The sequence below is a fragment of the Diaphorina citri genome, unplaced genomic scaffold, assembly GCF_000475195.1.
Source record: "Diaphorina citri unplaced genomic scaffold, Diaci psyllid genome assembly version 1.1 scaffold834, whole genome shotgun sequence".
Classification (NCBI taxonomy): domain Eukaryota; kingdom Metazoa; phylum Arthropoda; class Insecta; order Hemiptera; family Psyllidae; genus Diaphorina; species Diaphorina citri.
In genome coordinates, this window is record NW_007378266.1 from 194,496 (window position 1) to 211,803 (window position 17,308).

Here is a 17,308-nt window from a genome sequence, read left to right on the forward strand (position 1 = left end):
GAAAAAAAAAAAAAAAAAAAAACTTTTAAAAAAATTCCTTCCCTTTGAATTTTTAAAAAAAAAAAAAAAAAAAAAAAAAAAATGATAATAATAAAATAAAATAAACAAAAAAAAATGTAAACAAACTGTATCAAATGCAAAATTTGAAGGTTGATCTGGTGACCTGAACGGTTATAACCGTTTGGAAGATACAATGAGTATTCAAACTCATACGGTGAAATGAATGACGTCACTCATGTAAACAATGAGTATTCAAACGGCATTATTGGACCAAACCAGTTGGATAAAATGAGTAAAAAAGCTTGCCCCTAGTCTTTACAAGGCAGATGTATGTAGGCTGGCTCTTGGTTCTTGAATTAAATATGTTTTAATGGTCTTATCGACCCAAAATCAAAGAGAGGATAGAATAGGAGAAAGCTAGCCATTCTAAGAATGTTGTGGGAATTTCTGCCCACAATTAACAATTAAAATGCTCAAGTCCTCAGGATCTTCAAGAGGGAATATGAAAAACACTTGAGTTACTTTTAGTTCTTCTTGAATTATTTATGTTTGATTTCTTTTTCTTCAGGTCAACTAAATAATATGGTTGGTGGAGTGGGTCATTTTACTCCTGGAGCCTCCGATCGTTTTCTGTGTGACTCACGCACTCGCCCAACTATCAACAAGAGGTCATACAGATGTCGCCGGTTTAGAATGGTTTCCTATTTTGATAAGATCCACAATGATAAGATAAGGTCACTAGTTCAGGTTGGTAATATAAAATAGGTATACATACATCAGTTTTTGATTTGGCCTTTTGGTAAAAATTTCACACAAAAAATAATAATAATAATGATAAATAATAATAATAAAAAATAATGGTCCATAAGCTCCACAACTGATAGGACTGCAGTAGTATGGACATGTTGAAAAAAAATAATAATAATAATAATAATAAGAAAAATAAGACCTACAGAGGGAAAGGAGTGAAAAGAATGGAAGTGAGGGGGAGAAAAGGGCGAGGGAGACCGAAGAAAAGGTGGATGGATTGTGTAAATCAAGACTTGGGTGAGAATAAATTATCAGGATATGAGGCACACAATAGGACTGTCTGGAAGGGCCAGACAAGAAATGCCAACCCTTGTAAACAGGAGAAGACTAAGAAGAAGATGATTGTTTCAGTAAAAGGAATTTTAATTGTGTTAAGCATATGCAAATGCTTGACACAAATATAGTCCCCCCCCCAATACACTACGCTAAATTTTATGACTTGACTTGGTGAACCTCCAGATTCAAAGTCCACAGTGCTAACGACTACACCACTTAGGTTGGACTTTCCCGCAAGACTAACGAGGCTAACTTGAGTCTGGGTTTGACTTGGTTTGTGACCCTAACCATTAAGTAACTATCTAGTTAGGCACTCACTTTTATTTATTACTATTATATTCTCATTCCTACTGAAAACAAATAAAACACTGTTTCTTCTAATACCAATAAACTAATTTTATTCTCATTCCAGTGCTCATTTCATCAGGCAGCATGTACAAATAATGCGGAGAAATTGCTCATCATGATTCATCGAGGTGTGGATCCAAACATTACTGATGAATGCAACAGGACAGCTTTGCACAAGGCCGCTTCCAAAGGATACACAGACAGTGTCAAGTACGTAGGAAACCAGCTGATCGGAGAAATTGCTCATCATGATTCATCGAGGTGTGGATCCAAATATTACTGATGAATGCAACAGGACAGCATTGCACAAGGCCGCTTCCAAAGGATACACAGACAGTGTCAAGTACGTAGGAAACCAGCTGAATGTATCCTGAGATGGTGGTTACACTCAGGGCTAGGCCTTTTTTTCCCAAGATTTTGGATAGAGGGAACTGTAACTGCTAAGGTTTTACTGTCCCCAAGTCGAAGAGAGAAGGAAGACAGGATGGGAGAAAGCCAGCCGTTCCGAGAACGAACATTATCCCATCAGGATAAAATCCCCCTCGGGAGGGAATCAAACTCGCGGCCTAGGACTTACAAGGTAGACGCACTATCAACTAAGCTAACTAGGCTGGCCAGTAGGATAGGCTTGAAAATTGGAAAGAAGATTATATACAGCCAGTCTAATTAGCTTGAAGGGTAGCAGTAGCACATCTACCTTGTAAGCATGGTCGCGGGTTCTATTCCCGCGCAGGGTGGATTTTATCCCGACAGAGGCTACTCTGCTTCAATGGGACTAAATGTAAATGCAGTTTCTTTGTGTTATTATGTCACAACTTTGGTGCTCACTGCAGCATTGTAGGATTTTCCCAATACATATGTAATTTAATTGAGATATTTATTTAATTGAGATATTTGTATTATTTATTTATTTAATTGAGATATTTGTACTAAATAGGTAACTAATAAATGGAAACTTCATAAATAAATTAAACCGAAGAGATAGGGCAGGATAGGAGAAATAAGCTATCCCAAGGATGTACCTTATCTCTTTGCATAAATTTTCCCCTGGACAGGAATCAAACCGGTGACCTAGGGCGAGTTTGAATACTCATTGCATAGTTGAATCGGTTAGGGTTTGCAGTGGTCACAGTGATGACGTCATTCATTAACTCTTTCCCTGCCAAGCGAAAAAGTGACATGTTTCCTACGCGGCCAAGCCAAAAACGTGTACATTTCCCCAGAGGCCAAATGGTGAGATGATACAAGGCAGTATAAGAGGTGATAAAAGGAAGTATTCTCCCTAACATGAGGTGATAAATGTATGGCATTACCTATTTCGTTATCAAGAATACCGAAGTATTATCGATTTTAGAAAAAGCTTATATAAATAAAGGAAAAATCAATCAATTCTGTTAATATTTCTTTCGTTCTATCGCCCCAACCCACAGGCTGTGACGCGAGTAGCACCGACTTCTCTGGCCGTTCCCCACTCCAGCTGGCACAATCCGAGGTGATAAATGTATAGCATTATTTCGTTATCAAGAATACCGAACTATTATCGATTTTAGAAAAAGTTTATATAAATAAAGGAAAAATCAATCAATTCTGTTAATGTTTATTTCGTTCTATCGCCCCAACCCACAGGCTGTGACGCGAGTAGCACCGACTTCTCTGGCCGTTCCCCACTCCAGCTGGCACAATCCAAATGTTGGCAACACTGCTCTTCACTTGGCTGCCTGCACCAATCATATCGATGTGATCACACTACTTCTTAAACATGGTAAGAGGAATACCTACGTATGTGTACATGCACAAGTGTACACATGGGTATCCTAGGAAATTCCTTCCTTAAAATTTCTTCCTTAAAACATTGGATTCCTTAAAATAATAGAAAATGGCAGAAGGAACTGTAACAACGGAGCGGAGGTCCTATCGTCCCGAAATCGGAGAGCAAAGGAGGTCACTGTGCAGGCAACATTATGGCGCAGCCCTCAACATCTTCCAGCTCGGCTTCAGAATCTTTTCACTCATTTTTTGACCGAGAGTGTCCCAACATTGTAAGTACTCACATTGTCTTGTTTTTGCACTTTCTCAAGTGTTGAATGACTTTTTTCCCTGGCTGTGCAGGCAACATTATGGCACAGCCCTCAACATCTTCCAGCTCGGCTTCAGAATCTTTTCACTCGTTTTTTGACCGAGAGTGTCCCAACATTGTAAGTACTCACATTGTCTTGTTTTTGCACTTTCTCAAGTGTTGAATGACTTTTTTTTCCTGTGATGAGACATCTGCATAATACCCATCCCATCCCTCATCAGAGGGGTGAGAAGAGACTTTTGATCTAGGTTCAGGGCCTACACAAGAGCACCAGAATTGAATTGAATTTTTAGTTATTAGGTGTTTTTTTTTTTTTTTTTTTTTTTTTTTTTTTTTTTTTTTTCGTGTTTGGACGATTTGATGAACAATTTGGATCAGCTCAAGATTGCGATTGATACGAAACCGAGCGGGTAAGATTGTGTGGACCAAGGTGACATTGGACGCAAAAGGTGATAAGGCTTGTCTCACATTGGAACTCTCCACTTGAATCAAATATCTGGTTTCTCCACTTGAATCAAATATCTGGTTTCTCCACTTGAATTCTTCCTAGTTCGTCTTCGATAGCTTTATCTTCCTCCTCCTCCTCCTCTTCCTCCTCCTCTTCTTCCTCACTTTCCGATGGAGGGAAATCAGGCACTGAAATTAATACGAAAAAAAATATATATATATATATATTATTGGTTAAAAAGAAAACTTCAAGACTGGATTGATTTGTTTAACTTTGTGCGATGTGATGAGGAAAATACATATCTTCAATCAAAAGAGTAATTAATGTGTTGAATTTCAGGTTATTTTAGGGTACGACTAGGTAGGACTTGTAGTTACACAATGTTAAAGAGATGGGAAAAGAGTGAAGAAAATGTGGTCAGTGAACTCAACTACTTGCACTATTAATTTAGAATAAGACTAATTAATTAATAGGTATTTGAAAACCAAAAGGTATTTTCAAAAGTCCTTTTCATAATTTCATTTTACATTTCTCTTCCTGTTCAAAGATTTTTCCTTCACTGTATAACAATATTTAAATACCTACCCAAAGTGCCAAATTCAATTGATTTTATTTTACATTTCTTACCCTTCAAAATGACAAATTTTCATTTTTTCATGTACCGGATTGAGATGAGCTCGGACGAGGTGAGATAGGATTTTGTTTCTACAGTTTTGCATTGGAGTGGTAACTTAAGCAAAGATAGCATGGGAGTGTTGGGTATTTTTTCTAACCCTCTGTCCCGGCAGCCATGTTTAAAATTTATTTTATATTTATTTTTGTTTGCTTTGTAATTCGCTTGTTAATATCCAATATAAATGAAAAGTATAATATAAACGTGCAAACTCGAGATAAAAAGTAAAAAATGAATTCAGATTGTACAAGTTGCGGAAAAAAAACATTATAGAACTCCTTGGGCCTTTTTTTTAAGAGGTTTGATAGAGGGAACTGTAACTGCTATGGTCTTATCGTCCCAAAATCAAAGAGAGAAGGAAGACAGGATAGGAGAAAGCCAGCCGTTCCTAGAACGAACATTATCCCATCAGGATAAAATACGCTCCAGGCGGGAATCGAACCCACGGCCTAGCGCTTACAAGGCAGATGCACTCCCAACCAAGCTAACTAGGCTGGCTTCCTTAGGCCCTTGAAAGCCCAATCAGGCCCAAAATCTTTTGGAAAATTCTCCTTCTATTTTTGAACATTTTCTGCCAAACTATTCTTGGGTTAAATGTCAAATTGATGGTGGGTATCGAACCCTGGATCTTCTGTATGACAAGTGCATTACGGAAATTGGGTATTCCCCATAAGAAAATAAATAAATTACCACTGGAGTAATCATGCCCATTAAGATCTCAACCATTTTCGACTAACTTTGATTAAAACTAAAAACAAACTCTCTTTTAGGTGTGCTTTCAGGGGGTCAAATCATCAACAAAAAGCGTCAGCTCTCCCTGATGAAGTCTAGGAGCAAAGTCTAAATAGAAAGTGGAAAATTTGCCAGAAATATTCTATGGGTTCTGGGCATAATAAGAAGGGTCCAAGGTTCAAAAAGACCATAAAATCGGGCGTTCCTGTGCGCCAAATTTCCACCACTAACACAATGGCTTTAGGAGAGCTTGGGTCTTCATTTAGTTCATAAATCCCACCACTCCCACCAGATATTTGTGGTTTTTCGATAAAAATATCACATCGAAAGAGAAAGAACACGGAAAAAGACAGGGGCATGTTCTTGGTTTTTGTGCCATACCATTAAAAAAAACACAGAAAAAAGCTAATCCTGTCCTCTCTTAGATTTAGGGACGATAAGTCCTTCATTGTTAGAGTTCCCTCCATCACTAATCGGCTACAGCTAAAACAAGTTATTCATAATATATTACTATTTTCATTTGAAAATCGGAACGTAAAAAGGGCTTTCATCCAAGGGTACCTACATTCATGCTTGGAAGAAAAATTCTAAACAAAGGAAAGCATTTTGAAAATAAAATTCAGAAAAGTGCAAAAAAGGGAGGGGCGTGTGTCGCATATCACATTCGGAAGAAAAAGGGCTTTCTCTCTATCGGAAGTCGAAGGAACACGAAAAAAGTCGAAGTAACACGAAAAAAAGTCGAAGTAACACGAACACTTACGGAAAATCTCTTTTATTCGGGAATTATGTTTAGAAAACTTAAAATTAGAATTGTTTGGGCGAAGAATGGAGTGGATAGAATTAAGCTAGAAGGCCGGACTTGGGTGATTTCACACTGGGCGGCTGAAAGGGAAAGGTAGACCACACAGTTGTAGGTTACACGGTATAGTTACTTGGGTATGGAAGGATTGCCTGTAGAAGTTTCTCAAATGTCGAGAAATTAGGAATGTTAAATTGTGGTTCGACCCAAGCGTCAATGTGGGTCAACTCAAGCGCCAAATTAAGTCGATTCTGGACGAGTCGACCCAATTCAGTCGCCAAACGCGTGAACAGTTGCTGGCGGAAAGTCGAAAGGTGTTCTTGTTGAATAACAGTATTATTAAGTCCATCGATCAGAAAAGAATCACCTATGTGTTGCTTAAGAAGTTACTGATTGTCATTGTGATTTGTTTTCTGCTGAAGAAGCTTTTTGAATTGATGTAAGACTAGTGGTTGACCCGTCCTTTGTACGGGATCAGTGCAGCGTAAGAGGCATGGTTTTGAAGCGCATCATATTGAATCAGAATGGAATGTGATAATTTTAAGTAGCCTAAGTCACCCTCAGTACTCTTCTTAACAACCACAAAAAATTTCATCCAAATCGGTCGAGCCGTTTTCTCGTGATGGGATCTAAAGGTGTGTCCACACATAGTCAACGGCCATCGATCGATGTGATTTTGAAGCGCATCATATTGAATCAGAATGGAATGTGATAATTTTAAGTAGCCCAAGTCACCCTCAGTACTCTTCTTAACAACCACAAAAAATTTCATACAAATCGGTCGAGCCGTTTTCTCGTGATGGGATCTAAAGGTATGTCCACACATAGTCAACGACCATCGATCGATGTGAATCAACGTGGACTATGTGTGGACACACCTTTATGCTGGAATTCCAGCACGCGAGTGAAGCTTTGTTGAATAGTGTACCAGAATGTAAATCAAATTCAATTTTCCAGAGCTACGTGGTTATAAAAAAAAGCGTCATAGCCAGTCTAGTTAGCCAGGAGGTTAGAGCGTCTGCCTTGTAAGCGCTAGGTCGCGGATTCGTTTTCCGCCTGGGTTGAATTTTGGGCTAAACAGATAAGGTTCGTTCTCGGAACGGCTGGCTTTCTCCTATCCTTCCTTCTCTCTTCGCTTTCGGGACGATAAGACCTTATAAGTTACAGTTCCTTCTCTTCGTTCCAAGAACGAACCTTATCTCCTTAGGATATAGTCCGCCCCGGGCGGGAATCAAACCCGCGACCTAGTGCTTATTATTATTTTAGTCATCAATTTACTGTACGTTGTATTTTATCATTTATCTAGATGTATTTTATTTTATTTGTTTACACACTATAAGAAACCTTGAGAATACATTTCTATATTTTCTTTATACCTCATGAAACCTTGTTTATTCTGGCTGAGGGACTATAAACAGAGAGTAGATAGTCTGGCTGAGGGACTATAAACAGAGAGTAGATCAGCGTCTAGCTAGGGGACTATAAACAGGGAGTAGACTAGCCCAAATATCCTCACGCTATATCAATAGCGAAGGTTGAGTGCGAAGGGCATCCCACTCGGAAAATTTTGTTTTAGCCAAAACCAGTTGGGTCTGGCTGAGGGACTATAAACAGAGAGTAGATCGGCGTCTAGCTAGGGGACTATAAACAGGGAGTAGACTAGTCCAAATATCCTCACGCTATATCAATAGCGAAGGTTGAGTGCGAAGGGCATCCCACTCGGAAAATTTTGTTTTAGCCAAAAGACTTACAAGGCAGACGCACTATCAACTAAGCTAACTAGGCTGGCCAGTAGGATAGGCTTGAAAAATTGAAAAGAAGATGATATACAGCCAGTCTAATTAGCTTGGGGGGTAGCAGTAGCACATCTTCCTTGTAAGCATGGTCGCGGTTTCAATTCCCGCCCAGGGTGGATTTTATCCTGACAGAGGCTACTCTGCTTCAATGGGAGTAAATGTAAATGCAGTTTCTTTGTGTTATTATGTCACAACTTTGGTGCTCACTGCAGCATTGTAGGATTTTCCCAATATCTCTACGACAAACGCCGACCCCATCTGAACATGGGACAAGGCGAAGAAGAAGAAGAAGAAGAGAAGAATCTCATGAAACCTTGTTCTTTTCTTACTTTCTAGGCTAGAAAGTTTCTACAACTTTCAAACTTTCTCCATCGAGGTCCTCATAAAAAATTGTATCACATTCTTTGTACAAGTCAAGCAGTTCTTCATTTAATGTGAGAAAAGTTCTGCCCCATTTGAACTTATCCAAGTAGAATTTTGCCTCCTTGGGAAATCCTAAAACATGATACCCCAGAATAAACAGGAGAACATGGGTTCAATCCCAGCTGAGGTATGGAATTTTGTCAACAAAAATTGACAATTTGACCACCCACATAGCATAGAACTGAAAATTCACAAGTTCCCTTTAAGACTTAAGTCTAAACAAGGGCTTACTCTTCCCTAAGATTGAATTGGTAATTTTACTTTTTTTTTACTATAGGGCTAGTTTAGTTCTCTCACCTGCTATGATAAATGTGGCTGCCAAAGCTTCTACACAAGACAACTTGCAAGGTTTTCCATAGTTGATAGGGTTGGCTGCAATAAGAAATGGTAACAATCTAGGATGGTTGGTTTTCATTTTGTTGAAAGGTGTTTCTTCTATTTTGGCCCAGGAGCAGTCTACAACAGCGGCCCCATTTTCTTGTATGATATCATGATCTGCTTTAGAAACACACTGTACACCAACTGGAGTCAGGCAAATTCCTGGAAAAAAGGGTACATTACATACATAGCTCGCCATACTGTAGTAATAGAAAGTAAAAAACCTAGTAAAATCCCTTCACACAGGAAAGTATGAAAGATCGAGATGTATGCGACTCAAATTTGAGAATTTAAAAATTTTTACTCCCTAGTGACCATAGTTTCGGAACCGCTTCAGAACATAAATTGTATGGTCTGTTTCAGCAGCACAGTCAATTTTGACACTAAATTTTGTGGTTTAAGCCCCATATGTTCCGAAGCGGTTCCGAAACTATGGTCACTTCAGACTCATAGTTTCGGAACCGCTTCAGAACATAAGGGGCTTAACTGCCAGATTTTACGGTCTATTTCAGTTTTGAGACTAAATTTTGCAGTTTAAGCCCCATATATTCTCAAGCGGTTCCGAAACTATGGCCACAGACTTTTACGGTTCGGCAGCGGTACCCTTTTTTTGTACTGCTTGTTGCATTGAATTTCTAAATTACAGGCGTTGCTTTCGACTCAGCGATTCGACTTTTTGAGCACTAGTTACTGGTTAACCCGTTTTAATGTAGGTAACAGGACTAGTGACAAATAAGCATGTGAATAGTCTTTCCTATGTGATTTTTAACGCCGAATCGAATGGTACAAGTTTTAACACTATTGGACTTACAGCTAAAAAGTTACGGGTTCGATACTCCTCTTGTGTGTGTATATATATATAAAGGCCTGTAAATAGTCAATCTTACACAGGGGAGTATCGAACCCGTAACATTCCAACTGTAAGTCAGATAGTGCTAGAAGCTAAAAGGTAACAGAGGAGATAAATAAAAAGCGGTGATATTAATTTAATGTAATTTACATTAAGGTTTATTTATAAATAATTAAAATTAATTATTTTCTGTTGAAAAACAAAAATATAAATAAAAAGGATTTGTTTTAAAGGGATGAGTTTTCAAGAAGTGTGATCTTTGTCTCAGGATTTCGATTGGCCAAACGCTAAAAGCATGAAAATAAAACTTTTCAAAATAACCCGGAATAACCCTGAATCTAAAACGGCAAAAGACATTGAATTCTTCAACGAATTTACTTTGTACACAGTTCCTCCCCACAGTTGCTATTGAAACTAAAAAAAAATATTTACAAAACAACAATATTTAATTTCTCTAACCTTAAAATAGTTCGGTGAAAATTTTCTACTCTTTTGGCGGAGGAGAAAAAGGACAATACGTTCGAATATCTAACAAATTTATGATCAGAGTTATCCATCGATATGTAAAAAAAACCTAAGAATTTTTTCAAAGTTAAAAAAAAAGGAAAATAATTTAGAACAAAGAAAATCACACTTCCGAAGTGACAGCTATTTCGAATTTCCAGATCCCATGGAATAAAACGATTTCAATTGGTCTAAAAAAAATCCAAACAGTATAAAATTAGTTTACTTATTAACAGAGTTTTGTAAATCTATTTCAAGGTTTTTTACGCCTATTTTAAGGGTTTTTCGCCTATTTTAAGGGTTTATTTCGCTTTTCTTTCAACTTTCGTATAAGCCTTCGACGTTCACATTCGCTATACATTCTCTTCTCTCTTGTTTCGCCAGTGACGCGGGCAAATTTGGTAAAGTGAAAACGCAAAACACATGTTATCAAAAATTTGCCAACTTCACACTTGATAAACAAACGCGTCGCCTAGCAACCACGGGTTGCCTTGCGACCGCGTTGAAGTTTTGGCTCACTTCAGATCAGCGCGAAATTTTGAAATTTGATAGCACTGGAAATAACTTTTTTGCGTTTTGGAACTTTTGGAAGTTCTGTTGAAAACCTTTGACTTTTAGCTTTTGATAAGTGATAAGAGAACAAATAGGATTATAGATTAAAAGTCTTAAGGTTATCGAATATTCGTGGTATATAATTGTAAGGTCATAAGTTCCTCGACTCGATCAAACCTATGAAGAATTCTTATCTGTACCATTCTGTGCATTGTTGCACAATAGTCCTTTTAGTGCAAATATTCTAACAAAGGAAAAACGTCTAGAGTAAGTAGCTACCTCCTTAGGTAGATTTTATCATTTAAGTAATTTTTTCTTTGTATCACCTACTGTCTTTTATTCTACCGCTACCTACCGCCAATAAATGGACATACCTAGCCTTCACAATGGTCTTTGTCTCCCAACAATAGGCGTTCTCTTTTGAGGTTCTATTTAATTTTTGTTAAATTAAGTGAACCTACTTTAATGACATCTTACTTCACAGTTTTTGGAAGATACCTGCATAATATGATCAATGTAAAAATGGTACAAAAAATCCCTTAAATAAATAATATACTTTGTTACTTACCCACCTATCTTACTCTTTTGTCTTACCTAAATATTTCCTATTGTCTTCATTTTCAGACTTTCACAATGATTCTCTTTTGAGGTTCTATTTAATTTTTGTTAAAATAAGTGAACCTACTTTAATGACATCTTACTTCACAGTTTTTGGAAGGTACCTGCATACGATCAATGTAAAAATGGTACAATAAATCCCTTAAATAAATAATATACTTTGTTACTTACCCACCTATCGTACTCTTTTGTCTTACCTAAATATTTCCTATTGTCTTCATTTTCAGACTTTCACAATGGAGAAGAAAACAAATGGAACTCCAGCTTCACTCAGTGGTGTAGTAGTTAGCGAGGTGGACTTCTGATCTGGAGGTTGGTGGTTCGAGTCCAAGTCAAGTCATAAAATTTAGCGTAGTGCATTAAGCAGGGAACAACATTTGTGACAATCATTTCTGCTTAACACAATTAAAATTCCTTTTCATTTTCAGACTTTCACAATGGAGAAGAAAACAAATGGAACTCCAGCTTCAAGTGCTGATGTTCCTTTTTCAAAGGAAATGAGGAAAGTGACAAGGGATGTTCATGACTTGAGTGATGCTTTGGTCAATGCAAAGCTTGTCCTTGGTATGAACATACTCCTTATTTTTTTCATGGTTAACTCTTTCAATATCTAAATTAGTAAGTTATACTGCCAAATTCTTTGAAGAGGTTTGATAGAGGGAACTGAACAAAGAGTTCTTATCATCCCATAATCTAAGACAGAAGAAGGTGAAAGGATAGGAGAAATCCAGCTATTCAAAAAACAATTCTTATCTATTTAGAATAAACATTGCCTAGAGTGGTAATTGAACCTACAACCAGCACTACCTTCCACACTAACTAGGCTGGCTAATACCAACTTCATTGGTGTGATCAGCATGGTGGACTTTGGATCTGGAGGTTGGTGATTTAAATCCAAGTCAAGTCATAAAATCTAGTAAGGTGAATTAATTTCATTTGTTCTCACACAATTTCCAGCAATGTCTGACACGAGCATTTGGATCGAAGGTCTTCTCGTGTTCTATGAAGTATTCAAATTTCTCGAATCTGCCATGGAAGAACACAAGAGCAACCAGTACCATAAGGTGAATTAATTTCATTTGTTCACACACAATTTCCAGCAATGTCTGACACAAGCATTTGGATCGAAGGTCTTCTCGTGTTCTATGAAGTATTCAAATTTCTCGAATCTGCCATGGAAGAACACAAGAGCAACCAGTACCTTCAACAGTTCAACATTTCAGACATGAAGCGGACGGAAGCTTTTGAAGCCGATTTGGAACATTATCTAGGCCCAGATTGGAAAGCTGACTATAAACCTCGTGAGAGTGTGGTCAATTATTTGAACCATCTGGAAGATCGGACATGAAGCGGACAGAAGCTTTTGAAGCTGATTTGGAACATTATCTAGGCCCAGATTGGAAAGCTGACTATAAACCTCGTGAGAGTGTGGTCAATTATTTGAACCATCTGGAAGATCTGAAGCAAACAAATGATACACTGTTGATTGCATATGTGTATCATATGTATCTGGGTGAGTTGTTTTATTTTATTATTATTTGTTTATTTTATGTTTCATTATAGAACTAACTGTAACTGCTATGGTCTTATCATCCCAAAATCAAAGAGAGAAGGAAGATAGGATAGGAGAAAGCCAGCCGTTCCGAGAACGAACATTATCCCATCAGGATAAAATCCGCCCTGGGTGGGAATCAAACCCGCGGCCTAGCGCTTACAAGGCAGATGCACTACCAACCAAGCTAACTAGGCTTCCTTAGGCCCTTGAAAGCCCAATCAGGCCCAAAATCTTTTGACAAATTTTCCTTCTATTTTTGATTTTTGAACATTTCTGCCAAACTATTCTTGGGTTAAATGTCAAATTGATGGTGGGTATCAAACCCTGGACCTTCTGTATGACAAGTGCATTACGGAAATTGGGTATTTCCCATAATAAAATAAATAAATTACCACTGGAGTAATCATGCCCATTAAAATCTCAACCATTTTTGACTAACTTCGATTAAAACTAAAAACAAACTCTCTTTTAGGTGTGCTTTCAGGGGGTCAAATCATCAACAAAAAGGCCCAAAATCTTTTGAAAAATTTTCCTTCTATTTTTGAACATTTTCTGCCAAACTATTCTTGGGTTAAATGTAAAATAAATAAATAAAATAAATAAATTTTACTGGAGTAATCATGCCCATTTAGATCTCAACCATTTTTGACTAACTTCGATTAAAACTAAAAACAAACTCTCTTTTAGGTGTGCTTTCAGGGGGTCAAATCATCAACAAAAAGCGTCAGCTCTCCCTGATGAAGTCCAACTATCAAGACCAGGTTCTCTCCTTCGACCCAAGCGTCAATGTGGGTCAACTCAAGCGCCAAATTAAGTCGATTCTGGACGATGAGTCGACCCAATTCAGTCGCCAAACGCGTGAACAGTTGCTGGCGGAAAGTCGAAAGGTGTTCTTGTTGAATAACAGTATTATTAAGTGCGTTTTGGAACTTTTGGAAGTTCTGTTGAAAACCTTTGACTTTTAGCTTCTGATAAGTGATAAGAAACAAATAGGATTATAGATTAAAAGTCTTAAGGTTATCGAATATTCGTGGTATATAATTTTAAGGTCATAAGTTCCTCGACTCGATCAAACCTATGAAGAATTCTTATCTGTACCATTCTGTGCATTGTTGCACAATAGTCCTTTTAGCAGGTCAAATCTGGGAGGGAAAGCACCGAAGGCGTCGGCAAAGTTGGGCTTGGGTCTGTGTCCCTGTGGAAAACGAATCAGAACGGGGAAGATTAGATAAAGAATTTATTATGATATAAGCAATTATACATACATGTTATCCTCTACTGAATACTCAGTAACTTTGTGAAGAAGGCCCAAGGCCAGTCACTCACTATCAGGTAGACCTTTTCAGCCGTACCTGTCAGGTCTACCTGATAGTGTGTATGCTCATCAGGTATCAGGTTAGGTATCTGTTAGGTCTACCTGATAGTGGCTGACCCAATACAAATGGAATAAGGTCAATTTTTAACTTGTGAACTCATCAAAAAAATAAATAAAACCGTATCACAGGCTTTGTACAAGTCGAGCAGTTCTTCATTTAATGTGAGAAAAGTTCTGCCCCATTTGAACTTATCCAAGTAGAATTTTGCCTCCTTGGGAAATCCTAAAACATGATACCCCAGAATAAACAGGAGAACATGGGTTCAATCCCAGCTGAGGTATGGAATTTTGTCAACAAAAATTGACAATTTGACCACCCACAAAGCATAGAACTGAAAATTCACAAGTTCCACTACTCATTTTCCTCACGAGGCTGAGTGGGCCCCGCAACAGCCCAGTCACGGAATCAATCATTTGCATGATACAAATTTCTTGACCCCACAGGGAATCGAACCCGGGTCTCCCGCGTGCAAGGCGAGTGCAGTGACCACTACGCCATGGGAGCAGGTACATTTATCCAAGCTCTCCTAAACATTTACCTGAAAACTATAGCAGAAAATGAGAATTGGAAGCAGTACTTAAGTAGACCTTCTGATCATTTCCTTACCTCTGAACCTTTCTCCGAGTTTGAGTATTTTTATGAGATTGTGACGTGCTAGTTTTCTGCCAGAACATTTCTTTGGGTCACAATGTTTCATGTCCCACATTGCTACGGGGAATTGTATGTCAACATCAGTACAACTGTCATCAGAACTTTCACCTGAAATTAAAAATCAGAGAGTTAGCAAACCATTTAGCAGACATTTTTAGCAATACCCATTTAGAAAAAAAAAAAAATGTTCAATATTTCAAGGAAAAATTCCCATTAGATTTGGGGCCTGATCATATATTTTTGGGCCATGTAAGGGCCCTCTTTTGAGTAAGTTCTACAGGTCACTGTCTCTAGTTATATTGTTATCAAGTATTTTATACCAGAAGATCAAAATCTCATCCTTTACTTAGGTAGGTACCTGATTCAGAATGAGAATTCTCCGAGTCTTCTTCAGCACAAGTTCTACAGGTCACTGTCTCTAGTTATATAGTTATCGAGTATTTTATACCAGAAGATCAAAATCTCATCCTTTACTTAGGTAGGTACCTGATTCAGAATGAGAATTCTCCGAGTCTTCTTCAGCATCAGAACCGTCAATATTGAGTCTGTGACAAACATCACTCAAATCGCCTGAGCCTTCTGCTTCACTCTGCTTTGATCCTCTACTGTGCTTGAAATTATTCTTCTGATACTTGCATTTCCTGCCTGTTGATTTATTTCTGTTCTTGTTCATATTGTAATGAGGGGGGGGGGGGGGGGGGGGGGGGAATAGGTGAGAATCACTAGTACATGGGGCAAAAATACTTGATGATCTTTATCAGCACTTCTTATCAAATCTTATCACTTAAATCAAAAATCAAAATTTCAAATTTGGAAAAGTGAAAACGCAAATACATGTTATCAAAAATTTGCCAACTTCACACTTCATAAACAAATGCATCGCCTAGCAACCACGGGTTGCCTAGCGACCGCGTTGAGGTTTTGGCTCACTTCAGATCAGCGCGAAATTTTGAAATTTGATAGCACTGGAAATAACTTTTTTGTAGGGATGGGATATTCGACTCTTTTTGAATATTCGAATACCACGATTCGATTCTTTTCAAATATTCGACTCAAAGAATCGACTCTAACCTCATGAAACCTTGTTCTTTTCTTACTTTCTAGGCTAGAAAGTTTCTACAACTTTCAAACTTTCTCCATCGAGGTCCTCATAAAAAATTGACCATTACGAAATGGGAGCTTTATATTATTATGTTATGAAAAATTGCCTGCAATCGAGTGATCGCTGTACTACAAACTATATACCATTGGTGTCAATATTTTTTTTATTACTATTTACAAAAATCTGGTGTGAACATCACACGACTTTCTATTACATTAAGTCGGACAGTTCTAAAAGTTTCACCATTCGATTCCGCGTGAATAGACCGATTGCAATACTTTCAACTTTCATTACATAGCTCGCTATACTGTAGTAATAGAAAGTAAAAAAAAACTAGTAAAATAGACCGATTGCAATACTTTCAACTTTCATTACATAGCTCGCTATACTGTAGTAATAGAAAGTAAAAAAAAACTAGTAAAATCCCTTCACACAGGAAAGTATGAAAGATCGAGATGTATGCGACTCAAATTTGATAATTTTACTCCCTAGTGACCATAGTTTTGGAACCGCTTCAGAACATAAATTGTATGGTCTATTTCAGCAGCACAGTCAATTTTGACACTAAATTTTGTGGTTTAAGCCCCATATGTTTTCAAGCGGTTCCGAAAATATGGTCACTTCAGACTCATAGTTTCGGAACCGCTTCAGAACATAAGGGGCTTAACTGCCAGATTTTACGGTCTATTTCAGTTTTGAGACTAAATTTTGCAGTTTAAGCCCCATATATTCTCAAGCGGTTCCGAAACTATGGCCACAGACTTTTACGGTTCGGCAGCGGTACCCTTTTTTTGTACTGCTTGTTGCATTGAATTTCTAAATTACAGGCGTTGCTTTCGACTCAGCGATTCGACTTTTTGAGCACTAGTTACTGGTTAACCCGTTTTAATGTAGGTAACAGGACTAGTGACAAATAAGCATGTGAATAGTCTTTCCTATGTGATTTTTAACGCCGAATCGAATGGTACAAGTTTTAACACTATTGGACTTACAGCTAAAAAGTTACGGGTTCGATACTCCTCTTGTGTGTGTATATATATATAAAGGCCTGTAAATAGTCAATCTTACACAGGGGAGTATCGAACCCGTAACATTCCAACTGTAAGTCAGATAGTGCTAGAAGCTAAAAGGTAACAGAGGAGATAAATAAAAAGCGGTGATATTAATTTAATGTAATTTACATTAAGGTTTATTTATAAATAATTAAAATTAATTATTTTCTGTTGAAAAACAAAAATATAAATAAAAAGGATTTGTTTTAAAGGGATGAGTTTTCAAGAAGTGTGATCTTTGTCTCAGGATTTCGATTGGCCAAACGCTAAAAGCATGAAAATAAAACT

General features: G+C 37.6%; 2 protein-coding genes across 4 annotated transcripts in view; one reads left to right on the forward strand and one right to left on the reverse strand.

Moving 5' to 3' along the window:
- LOC103512402 (ribosome biogenesis protein TSR3 homolog) overlaps positions 1–15,695 on the reverse strand; it is an 18,960-nt gene extending 3,265 nt beyond the window's left edge. Inside the window, exons 1-4 of one of the 3 annotated variants that reach the window (XM_026825889.1) lie at positions 15,353–15,694; positions 14,822–14,974; positions 8,680–8,922; positions 4,008–4,147 (exon numbers count right to left, since the gene is read on the reverse strand). In XM_026825889.1, the coding sequence (XP_026681690.1) occupies positions 4,026–4,147; positions 8,680–8,922; positions 14,822–14,974; positions 15,353–15,539 (705 nt within the window). In that variant the 5' untranslated portion in view covers positions 15,540–15,694 and the 3' untranslated portion in view covers positions 4,008–4,025. Of the gene's footprint in view, positions 1–3,994; positions 4,148–8,679; positions 8,923–14,821; positions 14,975–15,352 lie in introns of all 3 variants that reach the window. The other 2 variants (XM_008477166.3, XM_008477164.3) reach the window with 2 other exon arrangements.
- Positions 10,648–12,635, forward strand: LOC113468752 (heme oxygenase 2). Its single transcript, XM_026825890.1, has 4 exons — positions 10,648–10,933; positions 11,713–11,848; positions 12,242–12,342; positions 12,486–12,635. Exons 2-4 carry the CDS (start codon positions 11,722–11,724, stop codon positions 12,630–12,632), a joined length of 375 nt encoding a protein of 124 aa, XP_026681691.1. The 5' UTR covers positions 10,648–10,933; positions 11,713–11,721; the 3' UTR covers positions 12,633–12,635.
- Positions 15,696–17,308: the final 1,613 nt, after the last annotated feature.